The following is a 26,424-nucleotide window of genomic DNA, read 5'->3' on the forward strand; positions in this document are numbered from 1 at the left end:
TAAGTTAACAGACACCTCCCTCTACACACTGTAAGTTAACAGACATCTCCCTCTACACACTGTAAACTAACAGACACCTCCCTCTACACACTGTAAACTAACAGACACCTCCCTCCACACACTGTAAACTAACAGACACCTCCCTCTACACACTGTAAGTTAACAGACACCTCCCTCCACACACTGTAAGTTAACAGACACCTCCCTCTACACACTGTAAAGTTAACAGACATCTCCCTCTACACACTGTAAGTTAACAGACACCTCCCTCCACACACTGTAAACTAACAGACACCTCCCTCTACACACTGTAAGTTAACAGACATCTCCCTCCACACACTGTAAACTAACAGACACCTCCCTCTACACACTGTAAGTTAACAGACACCTCCCTCTACACACTGTAAGTTAACAGACACCTCCCTCCACACACTGTAAACTAACAGACACCTCCCTCTACACACTGTAAGTTAACAGACATCTCCCTCTACACACTGTAAGTTAACAGACACCTCCCTCTACACACTGTAAGTTAACAGACACCTCCCTCTACACACTGTAAGTTAACAGACACCTCTCCACACACTGTAAACTAACAGACACCTCCCTCTACACACTGTAAACTAACAGACACCTCCCTCCACACACTGTAAACTAACAGACACCTCCCTCCACACACTGTAAACTAACAGACACCTCCCTCCACACACTGTAAACTAACAGACACCTCCCTCTACACACTGTAAGCTAACAGACACCTCCCTCTACACACTGTAAGTTAACAGACACCTCCCTCTACACACTGTAAGTTAACAGACACCTCCCTCTACACACTGTAAGTTAACAGACACCTCCCTCTACACACTGTAAGCTAACAGACACCTCCCTCCACACACTGTAAGCTAACAGACACCTCCCTCTACACACTGTAAGTTAACAGACACCTCCCTCCACACACTGTAAGTTAACAGACACCTCCCTCCACACACTGTAAACTAACAGACACCTCCCTCTACACACTGTAAGTTAACAGACACCTCCCTCCACACACTGTAACAGACTAACACTGTAAACTAACAGACACCTCCCTCCACACACTGTAAACTAACAGACACCTCCCTCCACACACTGTAAACTAACAGACACCTCCCTCCACACACTGTAAACTAACAGACACCTCCCTCCACACACTGTAAACTAACAGACACCTCCCTCTACACACTGTAAGCTAACAGACACCTCCCTCTACACACTGTAAGCTAACAGACACCTCCCTCTACACACTGTAAGTTAACAGACACCTCCCTCTACACACTGTAAGTTAACAGACACCTCCCTCTACACACTGTAAGTTAACAGACACCTCCCTCTACACACTGTAAGCTAACAGACACCTCCCTCTACACACTGTAAGTTAACAGACACCTCCCTCCACACACTGTAAACTAACAGACACCTCCCTCTACACACTGTAAGTTAACAGACACCTCCCTCTACACACTGTAAGTTAACAGACACCTCCTCTACACACTGTAAGTTAACAGACACCTCCCTCTACACACTGTAAGCTAACAGACACCTCCCTCTACACACTGTAAGTTAACAGACACCTCCCTCCACACACTGTAAACTAACAGACACCTCCCTCCACACACTGTAAGTTAACAGACACCTCCCTCTACACACTGTAAGCTAACAGACACTCCCTCTACACACTGTCTAACAGACACACTGTAAGTTAACAGACACCTCCCTCTACACACTGTAAGTTAACAGACACCTCCCTCTACACACTGTAAGTTAACAGACACCTCCCTCTACACACTGTAAGCTAACAGACACCTCCCTCCACACACTGTAAGTTAACAGACACCTCCCTCTACACACTGCTAACAGAGTTAACAGACACCTCCCTCCACACACTGTAAGCTAACAGACACTCCCTCTACACACTGTAAGCTAACAGACACCTCCCTCTACACACTGTAAGTTAACAGACACCTCCCTCCACACACTGTAAACTAACAGACACCTCCCTCTACACACTGTAAACTAACAGACACCTCCCTCTACACACTGTAAGTTAACAGACATCTCCCTCTACACACTGTAAGTTAACAGACACCTCCCTCCACACACTGTAAACTAACAGACACCTCCCTCCACACACTGTAAACTAACAGACACCTCCCTCTACACACTGTAAACTAACAGACACCTCCCTCTACACACTGTAAACTAACAGACACCTCCCTCCACACACTGTAAACTAACAGACACCTCCCTCTACACACTGTAAACTAACAGACACCTCCCTCTACACACTGTAAACTAACAGACACCTCCCTCTACACACTGTAAACTAACAGACACCTCCCTCCACACAACTAACAGTACACACTGTAACAGACACCTCCCTCCACACACTGTAAACTAACAGACACCTCCCTCTACACACTGTAAACTAACAGACACCTCCCTCTACACACTGTCTAACAGACACTGTCTAACAGACACACACTGTAAGTTAACAGACACCTCCCTCTACACACTGTAAGTTAACAGACACCTCCCTCTACACACTGTAAGTTAACAGACACCTCCCTCTACACACTGTAAGCTAACAGACACCTCCCTCCACACACTGTAAGCTAACAGCTAACAGACACCTCCCTCCACACACTGTAAACTAACAGACACCTCCCTCCACACACTGTAAACTAACAGACACCTCCCTCTACACACAGACACACCTCCCTCTACACACTGTAAACTAACAGACACCTCCCTCACACACTGTAAACTAACAGACACCTCCCTCCACACACTGTAAACTAACAGACACCTCCCTCTACACACTGTAAACTAACAGACACCTCCCTCTACACACTGTAAACTAACAGACACCTCCCTCTACACACTGTAAACTAACAGACACCTCCCTCCACACACTGTAAACTAACAGACACCTCCCTCTACACACTGTAAGTTAACAGACACCTCCCTCCACACACTGTAAGTTAACAGACACCTCCCTCTACACACTGTAAGTTAACAGACACCTCCCTCTACACAGTTAACAGACACCTCTACACACTGTAAGTTAACAGACACCTCCCTCCACACACTGTAAACTAACAGACACCTCCCTCTACACACTGTAAGTTAACAGACATCTCCCTCCACACACTGTAAACTAACAGACACCTCCCTCTACACACTGTAAGTTAACAGACACCTCCCTCTACACACTGTAAGTTAACAGACACCTCCCTCCACACACTGTAAACTAACAGACACCTCCCTCTACACACTGTAAGTTAACAGACATCTCCCTCTACACACTGTAAGTTAACAGACACCTCCCTCTACACACTGTAAGTTAACAGACACCTCCCTCTACACACTGTAAGTTAACAGACACCTCCCTCCACACACTGTAAACTAACAGACACCTCCCTCTACACACTGTAAACTAACAGACACCTCCCTCCACACACTGTAAACTAACAGACACCTCCCTCCACACACTGTAAACTAACAGACACCTCCCTCCACACACTGTAAACTAACAGACACCTCCCTCTACACACTGTAAGCTAACAGACACCTCCCTCTACACACTGTAAGTTAACAGACACCTCCCTCTACACACTGTGTTAACAGACACCTCCCTCTACACACTGTAAGTTAACAGACACCTCCCTCTACACACTGTAAGTTAACAGACACCTCCCTCTACACACTGTAAGTTAACAGACACCTCCCTCTACACACTGTAAGTTAACAGACACCTCCCTCTACACACTGTAAGTTAACAGACACCTCCCTCTACACACTGTAAGTTAACAGACACCTCCCTCTACACACCTCCCTCTACACACTGTAAAGTTAACAGACACCTCCCTCTACACACTGTAAACTAACAGACACCTCCCTCTACACACTGTAAGTTAACAGACACCTCCCTCTACACACTGTAAGTTAACAGACACCTCCCTCTACACACTGTAAAGTTAACAGACACCTCCCTCTACACACTGTAAGTTAACAGACACCTCCCTCTACACACACTGACAAACTAACAGACACCTCCCTCCACACACTGTAAACTAACAGACACCTCCCTCCACACACTGTAAGTTAACAGACACCTCCCTCTACACACTGTAAGCTAACAGACACCTCCCTCTACACACTGTAAGTTAACAGACACCTCCCTCTACACACTGTAAGTTAACAGACACCTCCCTCTACACACTTTAAGTTAACAGACACCTCCCCTACACACTCTAACAGACACCTCCCTCCACACTGTAAGCTAACAGACACCTCCCTCCACACACTGTAAGCTAACAGACACCTCCCTCTACACACTGTAAGTTAACAGACACCTCCCTCACACACTGTAAGCTAACAGACACCTCCCTCTACACACTGTAAGTTAACAGACACCTCCCTCCACACACTGTAAGCTAACAGACACCTCCCTCCACACACTGTAAGCTAACAGACACCTCCCTCTACACACTGTAAGTTAACAGACACCTCCCTCTACACACTGTAAGTTAACAGACACCTCCCTCCACACACTGTAAACTAACAGACACCTCCCTCTACACACTGTAAGTTAACAGACACCTCCCTCTACACACTGTAAGTTAACAGACATCTCCCTCTACACACTGTAAACTAACAGACACCTCCCTCTACACACTGTAAACTAACAGACACCTCCCTCCACACACTGTAAACTAACAGACACCTCCCTCTACACACTGTAAGTTAACAGACATCTCCCTCCACACACTGTAAGTTAACAGACACCTCCCTCTACACACTGTAAGTTAACAGACATCTCCCTCTACACACTGTAAGTTAACAGACACCTCCCTCCACACACTGTAAACTAACAGACACCTCCTCTACACACTGTAAGTTAACAGACATCTCCCTCCACACACTGTAAACTAACAGACACCTCCCTCTACACACTGTAAGTTAACAGACACCTCCCTCTACACACTGTAAGTTAACAGACACCTCCCTCCACACACTGTAAACTAACAGACACCTCCCTCTACACACTGTAAGTTAACAGACATCTCCCTCTACACACTGTAAGTTAACAGACACCTCCCTCTACACACTGTAAGTTAACAGACACCTCCCTCTACACACTGTAAGTTAACAGACACCTCCCTCCACACACTGTAAACTAACAGACACCTCCCTCTACACACTGTAAACTAACAGACACCTCCCTCCACACACTGTAAACTAACAGACACCTCCCTCCACACACTGTAAACTAACAGACACCTCCCTCCACACACTGTAAACTAACAGACACCTCCCTCTACACACTGTAAGCTAACAGACACCTCCCTCTACACACTGTAAGTTAACAGACACCTCCCTCTACACACTGTAAGTTAACAGACACCTCCCTCTACACACTGTAAGTTAACAGACACCTCCCTCTACACACTGTAAGCTAACAGACACCTCCCTCCACACACTGTAAGCTAACAGACACCTCCCTCTACACACTGTAAGTTAACAGACACCTCCCTCCACACACTGTAAACTAACAGACACCTCCCTCCACACACTGTAAACTAACAGACACCTCCCTCTACACACTGTAAGTTAACAGACACCTCCCTCACACACACTGTAAACTAACAGACACCTCCCTCCACACACTGTAAACTAACAGACACCTCCCTCCACACACTGTAAACTAACAGACACCTCCCTCCACACACTGTAAACTAACAGACACCTCCCTCCACACACTGTAAACTAACAGACACCTCCCTCTACACACTGTAAGCTAACAGACACCTCCCTCTACACACTGTAAGCTAACAGACACCTCCCTCTACACACTGTAAGTTAACAGACACCTCCCTCTACACACTGTAAGTTAACAGACACCTCCCTCTACACACTGTAAGTTAACAGACACCTCCCTCTACACACTGTAAGCTAACAGACACCTCCCTCTACACACTGTAAGTTAACAGACACCTCCCTCCACACACTGTAAACTAACAGACACCTCCCTCTACACACTGTAAGTTAACAGACACCTCCCTCTACACACTGTAAGTTAACAGACACCTCCCTCTACACACTGTAAGTTAACAGACACCTCCCTCTACACACTGTAAGCTAACAGACACCTCCCTCTACACACTGTAAGTTAACAGACACCTCCCTCCACACACTGTAAACTAACAGACACCTCCCTCCACACACTGTAAGTTAACAGACACCTCCCTCTACACACTGTAAGCTAACAGACACCTCCCTCTACACACTGTAAGTTAACAGACACCTCCCTCTACACACTGTAAGTTAACAGACACCTCCCTCTACACACTTTAAGTTAACAGACACCTCCCTCTACACACTGTAAGCTAACAGACACCTCCCTCCACACACTGTAAGCTAACAGACACCTCCCTCTACACACTGTAAGTTAACAGACACCTCCCTCCACACACTGTAAGCTAACAGACACCTCCCTCCACACACTGTAAGCTAACAGACACCTCCCTCTACACACTGTAAGTTAACAGACACCTCCCTCCACACACTGTAAACTAACAGACACCTCCCTCTACACACTGTAAACTAACAGATACCTCCCTCCACACACTGTAAACTAACAGACACCTCCTCTACACACTGTAAACTAACAGACACCTCCCTCCACACACTGTAAACTAACAGACACCTCCCTCCACACACTGTAAACTAACAGACACCTCCCTCTACACACTATAAACTAACAGACACCTCCCTCTACACACTGTAAACTAACAGACACCTCCCTCTACACACTGTAAACTAACAGACACCTCCCTCCACACACTGTAAACTAACAGACACCTCCCTCTACACACTGTAAACTAACAGACACCTCCCTCTACACACTGTAAACTAACAGACACCTCCCTCCACACACTGTAAACTAACAGACACCTCCCTCCACACACTGTAAACTAACAGACACCTCCCTCCACACACTGTAAACTAACAGACACCTCCCTCTACACACTGTAAGCTAACAGACACCTCCCTCTACACACTGTAAGTTAACAGACACCTCCCTCTACACACTGTAAGTTAACAGACACCTCCCTCTACACACTGTAAGTTAACAGACACCTCCCTCTACACACTGTAAGCTAACAGACACCTCCCTCCACACACTGTAAGCTAACAGACACCTCCCTCTACACACTGTAAGCTAACAGACACCTCCCTCCACACACTGTAAACTAACAGACACCTCCCTCTACACACTGTAAACTAACAGACACCTCCCTCTACACACTGTAAGCTAACAGACACCTCCCTCTACACACTGTAAACTAACAGACACCTCCCTCCACACACTGTAAACTAACAGACACCTCCCTCCACACACTGTAAACTAACAGACACCTCCCTCTACACACTGTAAACTAACAGACACCTCCTCCACACACTGTAAACTAACAGACACCTCCCTCCACACACTGTAAACTAACAGACACCTCCCTCCACACACTGTAAACTAACAGACACCTCCCTCCACACACTGTAAACTAACAGACACCTCCCTCTACACACTGTAAGTTAACAGACACCTCCCTCCACACACTGTAAGCTAACAGACACCTCCCTCTACACACTGTAAGTTAACAGACACCTCCCTCTACACACTGTAAGTTAACAGACACCTCCCTCCACACACTGTAAACTAACAGACACCTCCCTCTACACACTGTAAGTTAACAGACACCTCCCTCTACACACTGTAAGTTAACAGACATCTCCCTCTACACACTGTAAACTAACAGACACCTCCCTCTACACACTGTAAACTAACAGACACCTCCCTCCACACACTGTAAACTAACAGACACCTCCCTCTACACACTGTAAGTTAACAGACACTCCCTCCACACACTGTAAGTTAACAGACACCTCCCTCTACACACTGTAAGTTAACAGACATCTCCCTCTACACACTGTAAGTTAACAGACACCTCCCTCCACACACTGTAAACTAACAGACACCTCCCTCTACACACTGTAAGTTAACAGACATCTCCCTCCACACACTGTAAACTAACAGACACCTCCCTCTACACACTGTAAGTTAACAGACACCTCCCTCTACACACTGTAAGTTAACAGACACCTCCCTCCACACACTGTAAACTAACAGACACCTCCCTCTACACACTGTAAGTTAACAGACATCTCCCTCTACACACTGTAAGTTAACAGACACCTCCCTCTACACACTGTAAGTTAACAGACACCTCCCTCTACACACTGTAAGTTAACAGACACCTCCCTCCACACACTGTAAACTAACAGACACCTCCCTCTACACACTGTAAACTAACAGACACCTCCCTCCACACACTGTAAACTAACAGACACCTCCCTCCACACACTGTAAACTAACAGACACCTCCCTCCACACACTGTAAACTAACAGACACCTCCCTCTACACACTGTAAGCTAACAGACACCTCCCTCTACACACTGTAAGTTAACAGACACCTCCCTCTACACACTGTAAGTTAACAGACACCTCCCTCTACACACTGTAAGTTAACAGACACCTCCCTCTACACACTGTAAGCTAACAGACACCTCCCTCTACACACTGTAAGTTAACAGACACCTCCCTCTACACACTGTAAGTTAACAGACACCTCCCTCTACACACTGTAAGTTAACAGACACCTCCCTCTACACACTGTAAGCTAACAGACACCTCCCTCTACACACTGTAAGTTAACAGACACCTCCCTCCACACACTGTAAACTAACAGACACCTCCCTCTACACACTGTAAGTTAACAGACACCTCCCTCTACACACTGTAAGTTAACAGACACCTCCCTCTACACACTGTAAGTTAACAGACACCTCCCTCTACACACTGTAAGCTAACAGACACCTCCCTCTACACACTGTAAGTTAACAGACACCTCCCTCCACACACTGTAAACTAACAGACACCTCCCTCCACACACTGTAAGTTAACAGACACCTCCCTCTACACACTGTAAGCTAACAGACACCTCCCTCTACACACTGTAAGTTAACAGACACCTCCCTCTACACACTGTAAGTTAACAGACACCTCCCTCTACACACTTTAAGTTAACAGACACCTCCCTCTACACACTGTAAGCTAACAGACACCTCCCTCCACACACTGTAAGCTAACAGACACCTCCCTCTACACACTGTAAGTTAACAGACACCTCCCTCCACACACTGTAAGCTAACAGACACCTCCCTCCACACACTGTAAGCTAACAGACACCTCCCTCTACACACTGTAAGTTAACAGACACCTCCCTCCACACACTGTAAACTAACAGACACCTCCCTCTACACACTGTAAACTAACAGACACCTCCCTCCACACACTGTAAACTAACAGACACCTCCCTCTACACACTGTAAACTAACAGACACCTCCCTCCACACACTGTAAACTAACAGACACCTCCCTCCACACACTGTAAACTAACAGACACCTCCCTCTACACACTGTAAACTAACAGACACCTCCCTCTACACACTGTAAACTAACAGACACCTCCCTCTACACACTGTAAACTAACAGACACCTCCCTCCACACACTGTAAACTAACAGACACCTCCCTCTACACACTGTAAACTAACAGACACCTCCCTCTACACACTGTAAGCTAACAGACACCTCCCTCTACACACTGTAAGTTAACAGACACCTCCCTCTACACACTGTAAGTTAACAGACACCTCCCTCTACACACTGTAAGTTAACAGACACCTCCCTCTACACACTGTAAGCTAACAGACACCTCCCTCTACACACTGTAAGTTAACAGACACCTCCCTCCACACACTGTAAACTAACAGACACCTCCCTCTACACACCTAACAGACACCTCCCTCTACACACTGTAAGTTAACAGACACCTCCCTCTACACACTGTAAGTTAACAGACACCTCCCTCTACACACTGTAAGCTAACAGACACCTCCCTCTACACACTGTAACAGTTAACAGACACCTCCCTCTACACACTGTAAACTAACAGACACCTCCCTCTACACACTGTAAGCTAACAGACACCTCCCTCCACACACTGTAAGCTAACAGACACCTCCCTCTACACACTGTAAGTTAACAGACACCTCCCTCACACACTGTAAGCTAACAGACACCTCCCTCCACACACTGTAAGCTAACAGACACCTCCCTCTAACAGACACACACTGTAAGCTAACAGACACCTCCCTCCACACACTGTAAACTAACAGACACCTCCCTCTACACACTGTAAACTAACAGACACCTCCCTCCACACACTGTAAACTAACAGACACCTCCCTCTACACACTGTAAACTAACAGACACCTCCCTCCACACACTGTAAACTAACAGACACCTCCCTCCACACACTGTGTAACAGACACCTCCCTCTAACAGACACAGACACCTCCCTCCACACACTGTAAACTAACAGACACCTCCCTCTACACACTGTAAACTAACAGACACCTCTCTAACAGACACTCTACACACTGTAAACTAACAGACACCTCCCTCCACACACTGTAAACTAACAGACACCTCCCTCTACACACTGTAAACTAACAGACACCTCCCTCTACACACTGTAAACTAACACTAACAGAAACTAACAGACACCTCCCTCCACACACTGTAAACTAACAGACACCTCCCTCCACACACTGTAAACTAACAGACACCTCCCTCCACACACTGTAAACTAACAGACACCTCCCTCTACACACTGTAAGCTAACAGACACCTCCCTCTACACACTGTAAGTTAACAGACACCTCCCTCTACACACTGTAAGTTAACAGACACCTCCCTCTACACACTGTAAGTTAACAGACACCTCCCTCTACACACTGTAAGCTAACAGACACCTCCCTCCACACACTGTAAGCTAACAGACACCTCCCTCTACACACTGTAAACTAACAGACACCTCCCTCCACACACTGTAAACTAACAGACACCTCCCTCTACACACTGTAAACTAACAGACACCTCCCTCTACACACTGTAAGCTAACAGACACCTCCCTCTACACACTGTAAACTAACAGACACCTCCCTCCACACACTGTAAACTAACAGACACCTCCCTCCACACACTGTAAACTAACAGACACCTCCCTCTACACACTGTAAACTAACAGACACCTCCCTCCACACACTGTAAACTAACAGACACCTCCCTCTACACACTGTAAACTAACAGACACCTCCCTCCACACACTGTAAACTAACAGACACCTCCCTCCACACACTGTAAACTAACAGACACCTCCCTCTACACACTGTAAGTTAACAGACACCTCCCTCCACACACTGTAAGCTAACAGACACCTCCCTCTACACACTGTAAGTTAACAGACACCTCCCTCTACACACTGTAAGTTAACAGACACCTCCCTCCACACACTGTAAACTAACAGACACCTCCCTCTACACACTGTAAGTTAACAGACACCTCCCTCTACACACTGTAAGTTAACAGACATCTCCCTCTACACACTGTAAACTAACAGACACCTCCCTCTACACACTGTAAACTAACAGACACCTCCCTCCACACACTGTAAACTAACAGACACCTCCCTCTACACACTGTAAGTTAACAGACACCTCCCTCTACACACTGTAAGTTAACAGACATCTCCCTCTACACACTGTAAGTTAACAGACACCTCCCTCCACACACTGTAAACTAACAGACACCTCCCTCTACACACTGTAAGTTAACAGACATCTCCCTCCACACACTGTAAACTAACAGACACCTCCCTCTACACACTGTAAGTTAACAGACACCTCCCTCTACACACTGTAAGTTAACAGACACCTCCCTCCACACACTGTAAACTAACAGACACCTCCCTCTACACACTGTAAGTTAACAGACATCTCCCTCTACACACTGTAAGTTAACAGACACCTCCCTCTACACACTGTAAGTTAACAGACACCTCCCTCTACACACTGTAAGTTAACAGACACCTCCCTCCACACACTGTAAACTAACAGACACCTCCCTCTACACACTGTAAACTAACAGACACCTCCCTCCACACACTGTAAACTAACAGACACCTCCCTCCACACACTGTAAACTAACAGACACCTCCCTCCACACACTGTAAACTAACAGACACCTCCCTCTACACACTGTAAGCTAACAGACACCTCCCTCTACACACTGTAAGTTAACAGACACCTCCCTCTACACACTGTAAGTTAACAGACACCTCCCTCTACACACTGTAAGTTAACAGACACCTCCCTCTACACACTGTAAGCTAACAGACACCTCCCTCCACACACTGTAAGCTAACAGACACCTCCTCTACACACTGTAAGTTAACAGACACCTCCCTCCACACACTGTAAACTAACAGACACCTCCCTCCACACACTGTAAACTAACAGACACCTCCCTCTACACACTGTAAGTTAACAGACACCTCCCTCCACACACTGTAAACTAACAGACACCTCCCTCCACACACTGTAAACTAACAGACACCTCCCTCCACACACTGTAAACTAACAGACACCTCCCTCCACACACTGTAAACTAACAGACACCTCCCTCCACACACTGTAAACTAACAGACACCTCCCTCTACACACTGTAAGTTAACAGACACCTCCCTCTACACACTGTAAACTAACAGACACCTCCCTCTACACACTGTAAGTTAACAGACACCTCCCTCTACACACTGTAAGTTAACAGACACCTCCCTCTACACACTGTAAGTTAACAGACACCTCCCTCTACACACTGTAAGCTAACAGACACCTCCCTCTACACACTGTAAGTTAACAGACACCTCCCTCCACACACTGTAAACTAACAGACACCTCCCTCTACACACTGTAAGTTAACAGACACCTCCCTCTACACACTGTAAGTTAACAGACACCTCCCTCTACACACTGTAAGTTAACAGACACCTCCCTCTACACACTGTAAGCTAACAGACACCTCCCTCTACACACTGTAAGTTAACAGACACCTCCCTCCACACACTGTAAACTAACAGACACCTCCCTCCACACACTGTAAGTTAACAGACACCTCCCTCTACACACTGTAAGCTAACAGACACCTCCCTCTACACACTGTAAGTTAACAGACACCTCCCTCTACACACTGTAAGTTAACAGACACCTCCCTCTACACACTTTAAGTTAACAGACACCTCCCTCTACACACTGTAAGCTAACAGACACCTCCCTCCACACACTGTAAGCTAACAGACACCTCCCTCTACACACTGTAAGTTAACAGACACCTCCCTCCACACACTGTAAGCTAACAGACACCTCCCTCCACACACTGTAAGCTAACAGACACCTCCCTCTACACACTGTAAGTTAACAGACACCTCCCTCCACACACTGTAAACTAACAGACACCTCCCTCTACACACTGTAAACTAACAGACACCTCCCTCCACACACTGTAAACTAACAGACACCTCCCTCTACACACTGTAAACTAACAGACACCTCCCTCCACACACTGTAAACTAACAGACACCTCCCTCCACACACTGTAAACTAACAGACACCTCCCTCTACACACTATAAACTAACAGACACCTCCCTCTACACACTGTAAACTAACAGACACCTCCTCTACACACTGTAAACTAACAGACACCTCCCTCCACACACTGTAAACTAACAGACACCTCCCTCTACACACTGTAAACTAACAGACACCTCCTCTACACACTGTAAACTAACAGACACCTCCCTCCACACACTGTAAACTAACAGACACCTCCCTCCACACACTGTAAACTAACAGACACCTCCCTCCACACACTGTAAACTAACAGACACCTCCCTCTACACACTGTAAGCTAACAGACACCTCCCTCTACACACTGTAAGTTAACAGACACCTCCCTCTACACACTGTAAGTTAACAGACACCTCCCTCTACACACTGTAAGTTAACAGACACCTCCCTCTACACACTGTAAGCTAACAGACACCTCCCTCCACACACTGTAAGCTAACAGACACCTCCCTCTACACACTGTAAGTTAACAGACACCTCCCTCCACACACTGTAAACTAACAGACACCTCCCTCCACACACTGTAAACTAACAGACACCTCCCTCTACACACTGTAAGTTAACAGACACCTCCCTCCACACACTGTAAACTAACAGACACCTCCCTCCACACACTGTAAACTAACAGACACCTCCCTCCACACACTGTAAACTAACAGACACCTCCCTCCACACACTGTAAACTAACAGACACCTCCCTCCACACACTGTAAACTAACAGACACCTCCCTCCACACACTGTAAACTAACAGACACCTCCCTCTACACACTGTAAGCTAACAGACACCTCCCTCTACACACTGTAAGCTAACAGACACCTCCCTCTACACACTGTAAGTTAACAGACACCTCCCTCTACACACTGTAAGTTAACAGACACCTCCCTCTACACACTGTAAGTTAACAGACACCTCCCTCTACACACTGTAAGCTAACAGACACCTCCCTCTACACACTGTAAGTTAACAGACACCTCCCTCCACACACTGTAAACTAACAGACACCTCCCTCTACACACTGTAAGTTAACAGACACCTCCCTCTACACACTGTAAGTTAACAGACACCTCCCTCTACACACTGTAAGTTAACAGACACCTCCCTCTACACACTGTAAGCTAACAGACACCTCCCTCTACACACTGTAAGTTAACAGACACCTCCCTCCACACACTGTAAACTAACAGACACCTCCCTCCACACACTGTAAGTTAACAGACACCTCCCTCTACACACTGTAAGCTAACAGACACCTCCCTCTACACACTGTAAGTTAACAGACACCTCCCTCTACACACTGTAAGTTAACAGACACCTCCCTCTACACACTTTAAGTTAACAGACACCTCCCTCTACACACTGTAAGCTAACAGACACCTCCCTCCACACACTGTAAGCTAACAGACACCTCCCTCTACACACTGTAAGTTAACAGACACCTCCCTCCACACACTGTAAGCTAACAGACACCTCCCTCCACACACTGTAAGCTAACAGACACCTCCCTCTACACACTGTAAGTTAACAGACACCTCCCTCCACACACTGTAAACTAACAGACACCTCCCTCTACACACTGTAAACTAACAGACACCTCCCTCCACACACTGTAAACTAACAGACACCTCCCTCTACACACTGTAAACTAACAGACACCTCCCTCCACACACTGTAAACTAACAGACACCTCCCTCCACACACTGTAAACTAACAGACACCTCCCTCTACACACTATAAACTAACAGACACCTCCCTCTACACACTGTAAACTAACAGACACCTCCCTCTACACACTGTAAACTAACAGACACCTCCCTCCACACACTGTAAACTAACAGACACCTCCCTCTACACACTGTAAACTAACAGACACCTCCCTCTACACACTGTAAGTTAACAGACATCTCCCTCCACACACTGTAAACTAACAGACACCTCCCTCCACACACTGTAAACTAACAGACACCTCCCTCTACACACTGTAAACTAACAGACATCTCCCTCCACACACTGTAAACTAACAGACACCTCCCTCCACACACTGTAAACTAACAGACACCTCCCTCCACACACTGTAAACTAACAGACACCTCCCTCTACACACTGTAAACTAACAGACACCTCCCTCCACACACTGTAAACTAACAGACACCTCCCTCTACACACTGTAAACTAACAGACACCTCCCTCTACACACTGTAAACTAACAGACACCTCCCTCCACACTCTGTAAGCTAACAGACACCTCCTCTACACACTGTAAACTAACAGACATCTCCCTCCACACACTGTAAACTAACAGACACCTCCCTCCACACACTGTAAACTAACAGACACCTCCCTCTACACACTGTAAACTAACAGACACCTCCCTCTACACACTGTAAACTAACAGACACCTCCCTCCACACACTGTAAACTAACAGACACCTCCCTCTACACACTGTAAACTAACAGACACCTCCCTCTACACACTGTAAACTAACAGACACCTCCCTCCACACACTGTAAACTATCAGACACCTCCCTCTACACACTGTAAACTAACAGACACCTCCCTCTACACACTGTAAACTAACAGACATCTCTCTACCACTAACAGACATCTCCCTCCACACTGTAAACTAACAGACATCTCCCTCCACACACTGTAAACTAACAGACACCTCCCTCCACACACTGTAAACTAACAGACACCTCCCTCTACACACTGTAAACTAACAGACACCTCCCTCCACACACTGTAAACTAACAGACACCTCCCTCTACACACTGTAAACTAACAGACACCTCCCTCTACACACTGTAAACTAACAGACACCTCCCTCTACACACTGTAAACTAACAGACACCTCCCTCCACACACTGTAAACTAACAGACACCTCCCTCTACACACTGTAAACTAACAGACACCTCCCTCTACACACTGTAAACTAACAGACACCTCCCTCTACACACTGTAAACTAACAGACACCTCCCTCTACACACTGTAAACTAACAGACACCTCCCTCCACACACTGTAAACTAACAGACACCTCCCTCTACACACTGTAAGCTAACAGACACCTCCCTCTACACACTGTAAACTAACAGACACCTCCCTCCACACACTGTAAACTAACAGACACCTCCTCTACACACTGTAAACTAACAGACACCTCCCTCTACACACTGTAAACTAACAGACACCTCCCTCTACACACTGTAAACTAACAGACACCTCCCTCTACACACTGTAAACTAACAGACACCTCCCTCCACACACTGTAAACTAACAGACACCTCCCTCTACACACTGTAAACTAACAGACACCTCCCTCTACACACTGTAAACTAACAGACACCTCCCTCCACACACTGTAAACTAACAGACACCTCCCTCCACACTCTGTAAGCTAACAGACACCTCCCTCTACACACTGTAAACTAACAGACATCTCCCTCCACACACTGTAAACTAACAGACACCTCCCTCCACACACTGTAAACTAACAGACACCTCCCTCTACACACTGTAAGTTAACAGACACCTCCCTCTGCCTCTCATATACTCTACTGTAGCGTGTTTATATCAGTGTGACCTCTGGGACCGTATCAAACTTTTTAGAGTAGGAGTGCTGATCTAGGATCAGGTATCCCGTGTCCATGGAATCTTATTGGTTGTCATCTGAGAACTCCTACTCTAAGTTGCTTCGTATATACAGCCCCTGATCTCTGATTCAAGCTAGTTTGTTTGGCTTTTCTTTCTTTTTTTAACAAATTCAAACAGATTTCAAACAGATTTGTGTTAACCTCGTCCCCAGGCCAATTGCGTATAAGAAGCGTTGGGAAGAAGTGTCTGGGGAACAACATTAGATTGGTGGTAACATATCTAAGAACCGACCTACTGTTCTTTCCTCTAGCACCCAGTGTACTGTGTGAACGTGGTGGGTACCCAGAACGCCAACAACCTGATAACAGTGTCTACTGATGGGAAGATGTGCTCCTGGAGTCTAGACATGCTCTCTCAGCCTCAGGTGAGCAGAGGGGCATAAGTCTGCTTCCTAAATGGCCCCCTATTCCCTTTATAGTGCACTTATTTTGACCAAGGTCCATTGGGTAATAGTGCACTATTTTTGACCAGGGTCCATTGGGTAGTAGTGCACTACTTTTGACCAGGGTCCATTGGGTAGTAGTGCACTATAAAGGGAATAGGGTGCCATTTGAGACGTATGTATCGCAATAAACTCCTATTAATTCTCCTCAGAGAATTTATCTAAACAAATGATTTCATTATATATATATTTTTTTTATCCATAAAGAAAATGACTAGTATTTGTCTTTGTTCCATGTTTATTGAGGTAAACTATATGAGCCTGCATTTAACAGGAGAGTATGGAGCTGGTCTACAATAAGTCCAAGCCCGTAGCAGTAACAGGAATGGCCTTCCCTGCCGGAGATGTTAACAACTACGTAGTGGGAAGCGAGGAAGGGATGGTGTACTCTGCGTCCCGCCACGGCAGGTTAGTGAGCTGAGGCTCAACAGGGACACTTATTTATAACATGAATGTGTCTTCACGTTTCCATAGAAACAGCACATGACACTGGGGGATGTGTGTAATGTCAGTCTCTCACATTATCTCTATTTTACAATGTTTCTTTATTGTTACAAATGAATGCAACCTCATGAAGTTGATGTTATTTATGTTTCCAATGAAAACAGCGCAAGATGTTTGCGATATGTGTGTGTCCTTCGACCAACCAACCTACGGTATCTGGAATGATAGCTTTATCTTAAGGCTCATTGAATGTACTTATGTGAATGCCTTGTTATGTTGTTGTGTGCAGTAAAGCAGGTATAGCTGAGATGTTTGAGGGGCACCAGGGCCCAGTGACTGGGATCAGCTGCCATAACGCTGTGGGCACTGTGGACTTCTCACACCTCTTCATCACGTCCTCCTTTGACTGGACTGTAAAACTGTGGTCCATCAAGGTAAGACAAGTCACATTACTCTACTCAGGGTGTTACCCCTGTTCCCTGATCTACATTTTAAACTAACAATTACAAGACAGTTATAACTGCCACCTAAGGCCCCAAACAACCCTCAGCGGTAGCAGCATTCTTGCGCTCTCTGTAGAATTAGAATGGAATAGAATTCTCGTAGAATAGAATTTGAATTGGTTGTTCTTTCTGTGTCTGTCTCTCTCTCCAGCACAACAAGCCACTGTACTCCTTTGAGGATAATGCAGACTATGTCTATGATGTCAGTTGGTCCCCTGTGCATCCGGCTCTCTTTGCCTCCGTGGATGGGATGGGTCGTTTGGACCTGTGGAACCTCAACAATGACACTGAGGTGAGTCACACAATCTCATTGGTTACTTTACTTACATATGGCCCATCGTTCCTTTGGGAGCATAAGTCATCGACAACTCTTGTCCATCACACTCTGTTCTGGGCAGTCTCCTCCAGCTGGTTCCTCTCCATCACACTCTGTTCTGGGCAGTCTCCTCCAGCTGGTTCCTCTCCATCACACTCTGTTCTGGGCGGTCTCCTCCAGCTGGTTCCTCTCCATCACACTCTGTTCTGGGCAGTCTCCTCCAGCTCGTTCTTCTCCATGACGGTTTTTATTAGTTAATTGTTTACCACTGTACAGCTTTCTTTTATCCTGGACTGGATGTGTATGATGCAGAATAGGATTTGATCATATTTCTACATAGCTATCTGTTGTTGGTATGTGGTTGTAAGATAATATGACGCTTTTCTTTTTAAAGGTGCCCACAGCGAGTGTGACGATCGAGGGGGCGTGTGCTCTAAACCGTGTGAGATGGGCGTCGGGAGGCAGAGAGGTTGCCGTGGGTGACTCGGAGGGCCGTGTCTGGATCTACGATGTGGGAGAGGTGAAATAATTAAGTCCATCATTTAAAGGGTTAGAACGATGAGAGAATGGGTGCTGTAGCTGAAACAAGATGGAACTCGTGGCCTTGTTGTTGTGCCTTGGATTCTTATTCACTTCTTTGCTGAAATGTGATACATCAGTTAGCCTACTGTTGTTTCTATCCAATTGTTTTTCAGGTTTTTTTCTTCATATTTATGCTCATCCATATATTTTATACTTCTATATTCTTGTCCCATTCCTTTACTAGATTGTGTGTATTAGGTTTCGTTGTGGAATCTGTTAGATATTACCTGTTAGATATTGCTGCACTGCCGGATCTAGAAGCATAAGCATTTCGCTACGCTCGCAATAACATCTGCTAACCATGTGTATGTGACCAATAATATTGGATTTGATTTGATATGTGACTGACCGTGTTTGTCTCCTGTAGCTGGCAGTGCCACACCCTGAGGACTGGAGCCACTTCGCTCGTACCCTAGTTGAGATCCGTGCCAACCGCGGGGATGGAGAGGAGGAGGGGGCCGTGGAGCTGCCAGCCTGAAACCTTCTCACCCTCTCATCAATGGATGCAACGTTTCAGGACTGACAGCCTGATAACAGACATTTACAGACAACAAACCATCATTTACTGACGTAACAACAGCAGTATGCTTCAGTGAGATTCAAGTCATTGGGATTAGACTGACTCCAAGCTTATGCTCCATAGATCAAAGTATGAAATGCCGATTTGCCCGGGGCAACAACTATACTTACCAGGGTTATTTATTTGTTATTGGTTAATTAAACAGTTGATATGTATATACTTGATATCAGAATCATATGGCTTGCAATGATAATGTGCTTATGGGTCTAACGTGGGTCTAAATGTTGGAGTGAGCTAGATATGATCCGTATATTCTACTCATGAGGTTTGATTATCATATTCCTGTGATCTGTTCCTGTTCTTCTTTCTTCAAGGTTATAAAAGCTGCATTAATAACAAGGTGGATCATTGTTTTCTCAAGATATCCAAGTTAACCTTTAATAATGTTTTTAAGTAGCTTTTGGGCTTTTCAGTGCATTAGCATGATCATTATTACATTTTGTTTGCTGTTAAACCATTTTGTTTTGTTCTAAGAAATAAGTCTAAAAATGTATGGCTTTTTGCTGTAAGGACAACAATTGACAATAAAATATGGATAAATACTGAGGGGGATGTATGCCACAAATCTCACAGGCCAGGCTATATGGGCTACTGTAGTACTGTCGTAGAAGTTTTAGGGTTATGGTTGAAGATAATACATTTACAGTGTGTATTGCATTTAACATTTTATTTCTATGTTTGATATTGAATCTAAACATTTGTACAGTAATTTGATATAAACCATCCTCAGTCAGCTACTGTAAAATATTGATTGAGGTCCGTTGTAGTATCATCGTGTGAATGTACTGTGCGTCCTTACTTTGAGAATTTACCTATTGCGATGTTATTTATGAAAGGGGTAATCTTGGTAAAGAGGTGGCTTTATTCTTTCTTTGTCCACTGTCGTTGACTTCTTATTATAGCTCAGTGGTCATTTTCGAACGTACGCGAATCCACGTAGCAGGCGGAGTTCTGTTTCCATGACAATTACGTCAATATTAGTGTCGGGTAACTAAAGGTCATGCTAAAGACAAGCGCCACACAGAAGGAAACAGAATGGCGGAGGTAAACTTAACTGTTGTGCTTTAAAACGACGAGATATTCTCGTATGGTGCGGCTTCAGTGTCGTTTCGTTTTCGTGGTACTTGGTTTATTCTATGCGTGGTCACGGGGAGGACAGTCTGAGCGGAGCATAGCCTCGCTAGTAAGCCTGAAGGAGTTTGACTTTACTCGGAAGGATAGCTCAGCTGGCTAGCATGTTTGACTTTACTCGAAAGGATAGCACAACTGGCTAGTTGGATATGCTAATCTGCTAGATTACTTTTTGACTGATTTGTTTTTGCTTGCAAGTCAGTTAGCTAAATGACGGGCGACTAAAAGCCAAATAGAGAACCGTAGTTCGCTACCTAGTAATCCATGTTTACGTTTAATATTGTGAAGCTACTTGTCGGCCTTTCTCCAGTTTACTTCTGCCCGTGTTAGCTTGCTAGCTTTGTGCTTGATTGCACTCTGCAGAGGTTAGCAGCACTAGCGGTAGCAAGCAGTACAAGTTCGTTTCGTTCTTTTAAAAACCACATATATTAAAGTCAAGCAAGCTAGCTTCTCTATTTTCTCGGAAGCTTATTCTAATGCCGATAGAATTTATCAAATGCTATAACTATCTTTTTTGTTACCAAATGTTCCTACCTAGCTTGTTTTTAGACTTATGATGTAAGCAGGGCTTTGAAAAAAATGTAATAATGCAGATAAAGATTTGAAATGGAATGTTTTTCACACAACCCAGGTTCTGAGTTAGTTGCACCATTATTCTGGCAGATCGTTGAAATCCAACGTCAATCCAACGCCATCTCTGCTGTTTCTAAAATGACACCGTATGAGGGAGACATGGTCAATGGAATAACAACAACACTGAATGTTGTAATATATGGATAGATAAACTTGTCAGTATTGTCTTATTTGACTTGTTCATGTTTTCTCACAGCCCTGTAGGGGGCGACCAAGGTCAAAGTTCAATTTCCTTAGCTGCTATTGTCAGTGACAGACTGCATACAGTAGTATCATCTTTACAGATATGTTCAGTGTGTTGTCAAGATTGGTTGCCTGGTACTGTAAACATCCCCGACTGGAAGCTGTGATGTACATGTTCTAGCTTTCAGTAGGGTGTTTGCTGCTCCATTCTTCCGCAGACTCCTAGACCAGTGTTGTTTGTAGATCTAGGGCTGCATTCCAGTCAAAATTAGGACCTTCTCTTCCTCCCATCACTTGGAGTAAACCCTCCAGTGATGTATGTATGGCGAAGTGGATGAGGGAAGCGGTTACAAGTAAAAGTGGATCGGGACCACGGGAGGCCGCTGAGGGGAGGATGGCTCATAATAATGGCCAGAACTGCATGAATGGAATGGCATACGTTTGATGTATTTGATACCATTCTGCTCCAGCCATTACCACAAGCCTGTCTTACCCTATTAAGATGCCACCAACCTCAGGTTTGCATCTGCATTTAAATAACATTGTTATTGTTTGTACATCTGGTGTTTCCCAGACACAAGTGAGTGCGCTTTACTTCCAGTTCTACTGCTGTGGAAATGGATGTATCCTAGCTTCTCCATTCTGAGTGTAGTTACTGTAAACATCCTACACTCAGCTATAGCCTGTATGGAAGGCTGGGGAGAGGGTGTTTACTTTGGCTGGCTTGGACAGCTTCGATCTGCATGGATGGGATTTAATGGATCACTCATGACGAGATGGAAAGATTTATTTTTGTACGAACAGAGAAGGCTGCAATTAATCCCCATTGGTAGTTTTTTTTAATGAGAAACCTAACATGTAGAAAATGCAATCAATGGATGATATTTGGATGCATTGTCACCGATCAATAATGACAATACTGTTTGTTATTGCAAAAATTAAACTTTGCAAATGTGTATTGATTGATTGACTTGACTGATTATTTTATTCATTGGCATGTTCAAATGTATATCACAGTTTATAGCATACTATTAGCAAAACATTTTTATGGACCTGGTTAAAAATGGTAGGGATTGCTGAAGAAAATGCACATTCATTCACAAATTCAAATGTTTTGCCAGTTCACACACCTGTATTCAAAATCCATGTAGGCTACATTAATTTAAAGCTTAATCATTTCATCACATTATTTATATAAATTACAGTTTTCTACTGTTATGGGAACATATTTAATAACCATTGAGCATATATATCTTGGCGTGAGTAACCAATCATGATATGTCAGAGGATTTTGTAATAAGGAGAGTACTGTCCTATTCAAAAGAATGGAGTGGAAACCTTTTTACAAATGTATCAAGGGTAGAGTATGCCTTCTGGTCATCCCAGCCACTGGGGGAGAACATCCCAAACCAGCCTGCTTTTCTCTCCACAGGAAGACTTTATCCGCCATATTTGTTGTCGCAGATTCGCCAGAAACCTTCCTCAAAACAAATAAAAATACGATTTTCAATTACTTATTCAATAAGTAATGTAGATATAAATAAATGTACATGTAACTCTTGGGGTATTACGTTTTATTTTACAAACATGGCGACGTCAACTGCAGGTAAGTACTCGATTCGATTGTTTACCTTTTCGTACAGTACTATCTCGAGAAATAACATTTCTTAGCTAGGTAAAAGTAGCAAGCTAGCCAACAGATGTAGTCAAATTACTCATGTGAAGTTTATTCTATGCTAAAAGTGAGGCACATAATTACCGTGACCAGCCACAACATTGACAGCACATTTATTGCAGCTAAATGTTCGGCCTAAAGTTATTGGATTTAGTTTGTAAAGAAAGTATTTATCACGAAACTGTTCCTGTTTCTCCCAGGGTTTAGCTAGCTTTATTCATACTGCTGAGGAGTCAGGAGTTCAACCATCTTTGCTGTTGCAGTGGTAACTAAACCTGTCTGGAGAGCTACAGAGCAAACCAATAAACTATACTTCACTGACCTCATTCCATTTCTGTATTCCCAGCTTGTAGTTGCTAGGCTGGCTTGATCATGTAGGCCCTAGCTAGGGTTGAAATCAGTATTTTAACTGAAAGAAAGGTAGGTAGCTAGAGGAACAATATACAGTCCCTGACCAAAGAATGAGCCATGCAGAACGAACACTAAACACACGAGGAGACACACAAGCACAATGTAAAGGCCAATCCACTGCCAGCCTATTGAAAATATCTCATTTCCATTGAAGTAATTTAGCAGACACTCTTCTCCAGAGCGACTTACGTTTTCATTCTCTTCTTTTTCTTGCGTACTGGTCCCCCGTGGAAATCGAACCCACAATTCTGGCGTTGCAAGCACCATGCTCTACCAACTGTCAATTAAACTGTCAATGTGTAATGATCTTATTATTGGGCCGTCAACCTTTTCCACAGTCAAATTTGTACATAAACACACATTAATCTTGGCCTGCCTGGCTGTTAATTCACAGGTGGGACTTCCTCCATCTTCATGTGTAAACTGTGCAACCTGTTCTCTCCACACCGAGCACAGCTCCTCTCCCATGTGTCTGAGAAGCACCACACAGAGGGGCTCAACCCTGATGACATCATTGTGGCCCTCATGCCATTGACAGCTCCACTGGAGAATGGTGGAGGTGAGCACCTCCTCAAAGCAACCAGAGATACTAATGGTGGAGGTGAGCACCTCTTCAAAGCAGACAGGGATACTAATAGTTGAGGTGAGCACCTCTTCAAAGCAACCAGGGATACTAAGGGTGGAGGTGGAGGTGAGCACCTCTTCAAAGCAGAAAGGGATACAAATGGTGGAGGTGAGCACCTCTTCAAAGCAACCAGGGATACAAATGGTGGAAGTGAGCACCTCTTCAAAGCAACCAGGGATACAAATGGTGGAAGTGAGAGACCTCTTCAAAGCAGCCAGGGATAATAGGGCATTGCAACAACCGACCGTATTATGGTGTTTCTTTGTTTTTCAACAATCTGAATAATTGGCTACTCAGTGCCTCGGTAGTCCTTCAAACATTTGTAGCAGATTGTAATCTGATTTTGACAGCTCTTTTTAATCCAGGACTAGGCTTAATTTGTGTCTGGGAAACCCGGCCCTATAGGTCTGTCTGTGTGTAATAGAGTGATTGATGGCAGTGATCATATTTCCCCCACAGATAGCCCTGTTAAGAGAAAACGAGGACGTCCTAAGGGCTCAACCAAGAAGATTGTAGCTGATGGGCCCATGACAGAGACTACTAGCCCCAACCAGAAAAAGCAGAAACAACAGACAGTAGAGGCCCAATCAGAAGCTGGGCCAGTGGACGAGGAAGAACCAGAGGACAACAATGCCCTGGACTGCAAGAAGTGCAACCGTGTGTTCGGCAACAGACGACAGATCATGAAACACATCTGCTTGATGGACCTCAGAGAGGATGAGGATCAGGAGGAGGACAACGGTATGTGTGAAGTCAACTGTTTTATGTCTGTTTAGAATAGATCGGAATAGAATAGTGCTTTATGGTCCATCTAGGGATACGTCCCAAATGGCATCCTATTTCCTATATAGTTCACTACTTTTTACCAGGGCCCATACACGACATGGCCAAAGGTATGTGGATACCTGCTCATCAGACATCTCATTCCAAAATCATGGGCATTAATATGGAGTTGGTCCCCCCTTTTGCTGGTGTAATAGCCTCCACTCTTCTGGGAAGGCTTTCTACTAGATGTTGCTGGAACATTGCTGTGGGGACTTGCTTCCATTCAGCCACAAGAGTGAGGTTGGGCGATTAGGCCTGGCTCGCAGTCTGCGTTCCAATTCATCCCAAAGGTGTTCGATGGGGTTGAGGTCAGGGCTTTTTGCAGACCAGTCAAGTTCTTCCACAACGATCTCAACAAACCATTTCTGTATGAACCTCTCTCTGTGTATGGGGGTATTGTCATGCTGAAACAGGAAAGAGTCTTCACCAAACTGTTGCCACAAAGTTGGAAGCACAGAATCATCTAGAATGTCATTGTATGCTGTAGCGTTAAGCTTTCCCTTCTCTGGAACTAAGGGGCCTAGCCCGAACCATGAAAAATAGCCCCGGACCATTATTCCTCCTCCACCAAACTTTACAGTTGGCACTATGCATTGGGGCAGGTAGTGTTCTCCTGGCATCCACCAAACCCAGATTTGTCCATCAGACTGCCAGATGGTGAAGCGTGATTCCACTGCTCCAGAGTCCAATGGTGGCGAGCTTTACACCACTCCAGCCGAGGCTTGGCA

At 45.2% G+C, this 26,424-nt stretch overlaps 2 protein-coding genes across 8 annotated transcripts in view; both read left to right on the top strand.

Annotated features, from left to right (window-relative positions):
• LOC121844286 (cytoplasmic dynein 1 intermediate chain 1-like) overlaps nt 1-20,851 on the top strand; it is a 44,100-nt gene extending 23,249 nt beyond the window's left edge. For 4 of the 7 annotated variants that reach the window (XM_042314212.1, XM_042314214.1, XM_042314213.1 and 1 more), the window contains 6 exons: nt 17,597-17,710; nt 18,063-18,196; nt 18,522-18,666; nt 18,887-19,027; nt 19,446-19,571; nt 20,001-20,850. In XM_042314212.1, the coding sequence (XP_042170146.1) occupies nt 17,597-17,710; nt 18,063-18,196; nt 18,522-18,666; nt 18,887-19,027; nt 19,446-19,571; nt 20,001-20,111 (771 nt within the window). In that variant the 3' untranslated portion in view covers nt 20,112-20,850. Of the gene's footprint in view, nt 1-17,596; nt 17,711-18,062; nt 18,197-18,521; nt 18,667-18,886; nt 19,028-19,445; nt 19,572-20,000 lie in introns of all 7 variants that reach the window. The other 3 variants (XM_042314210.1, XM_042314211.1, XM_042314216.1) reach the window with 2 other exon arrangements.
• A 2,679-nt stretch (nt 20,852-23,530) lies between these two features.
• On the top strand, nt 23,531-25,612 carry LOC121844287 (zinc finger protein ZFAT-like; the record flags this gene model as incomplete). The annotated part of the gene is made up of 3 exons (XM_042314219.1): nt 23,531-23,766; nt 24,641-24,847; nt 25,331-25,612. Coding segments are annotated over exons 1-3 (508 nt in total), but the record flags the coding sequence as incomplete, so codon positions are not given.
• Between the last annotated feature and the right edge of the window lie 812 nt (nt 25,613-26,424).

The sequence above is a fragment of the Oncorhynchus tshawytscha genome, unplaced genomic scaffold (genome assembly GCF_018296145.1).
Source record: "Oncorhynchus tshawytscha isolate Ot180627B unplaced genomic scaffold, Otsh_v2.0 Un_contig_4177_pilon_pilon, whole genome shotgun sequence".
NCBI lineage: Eukaryota > Metazoa > Chordata > Actinopteri > Salmoniformes > Salmonidae > Oncorhynchus > Oncorhynchus tshawytscha.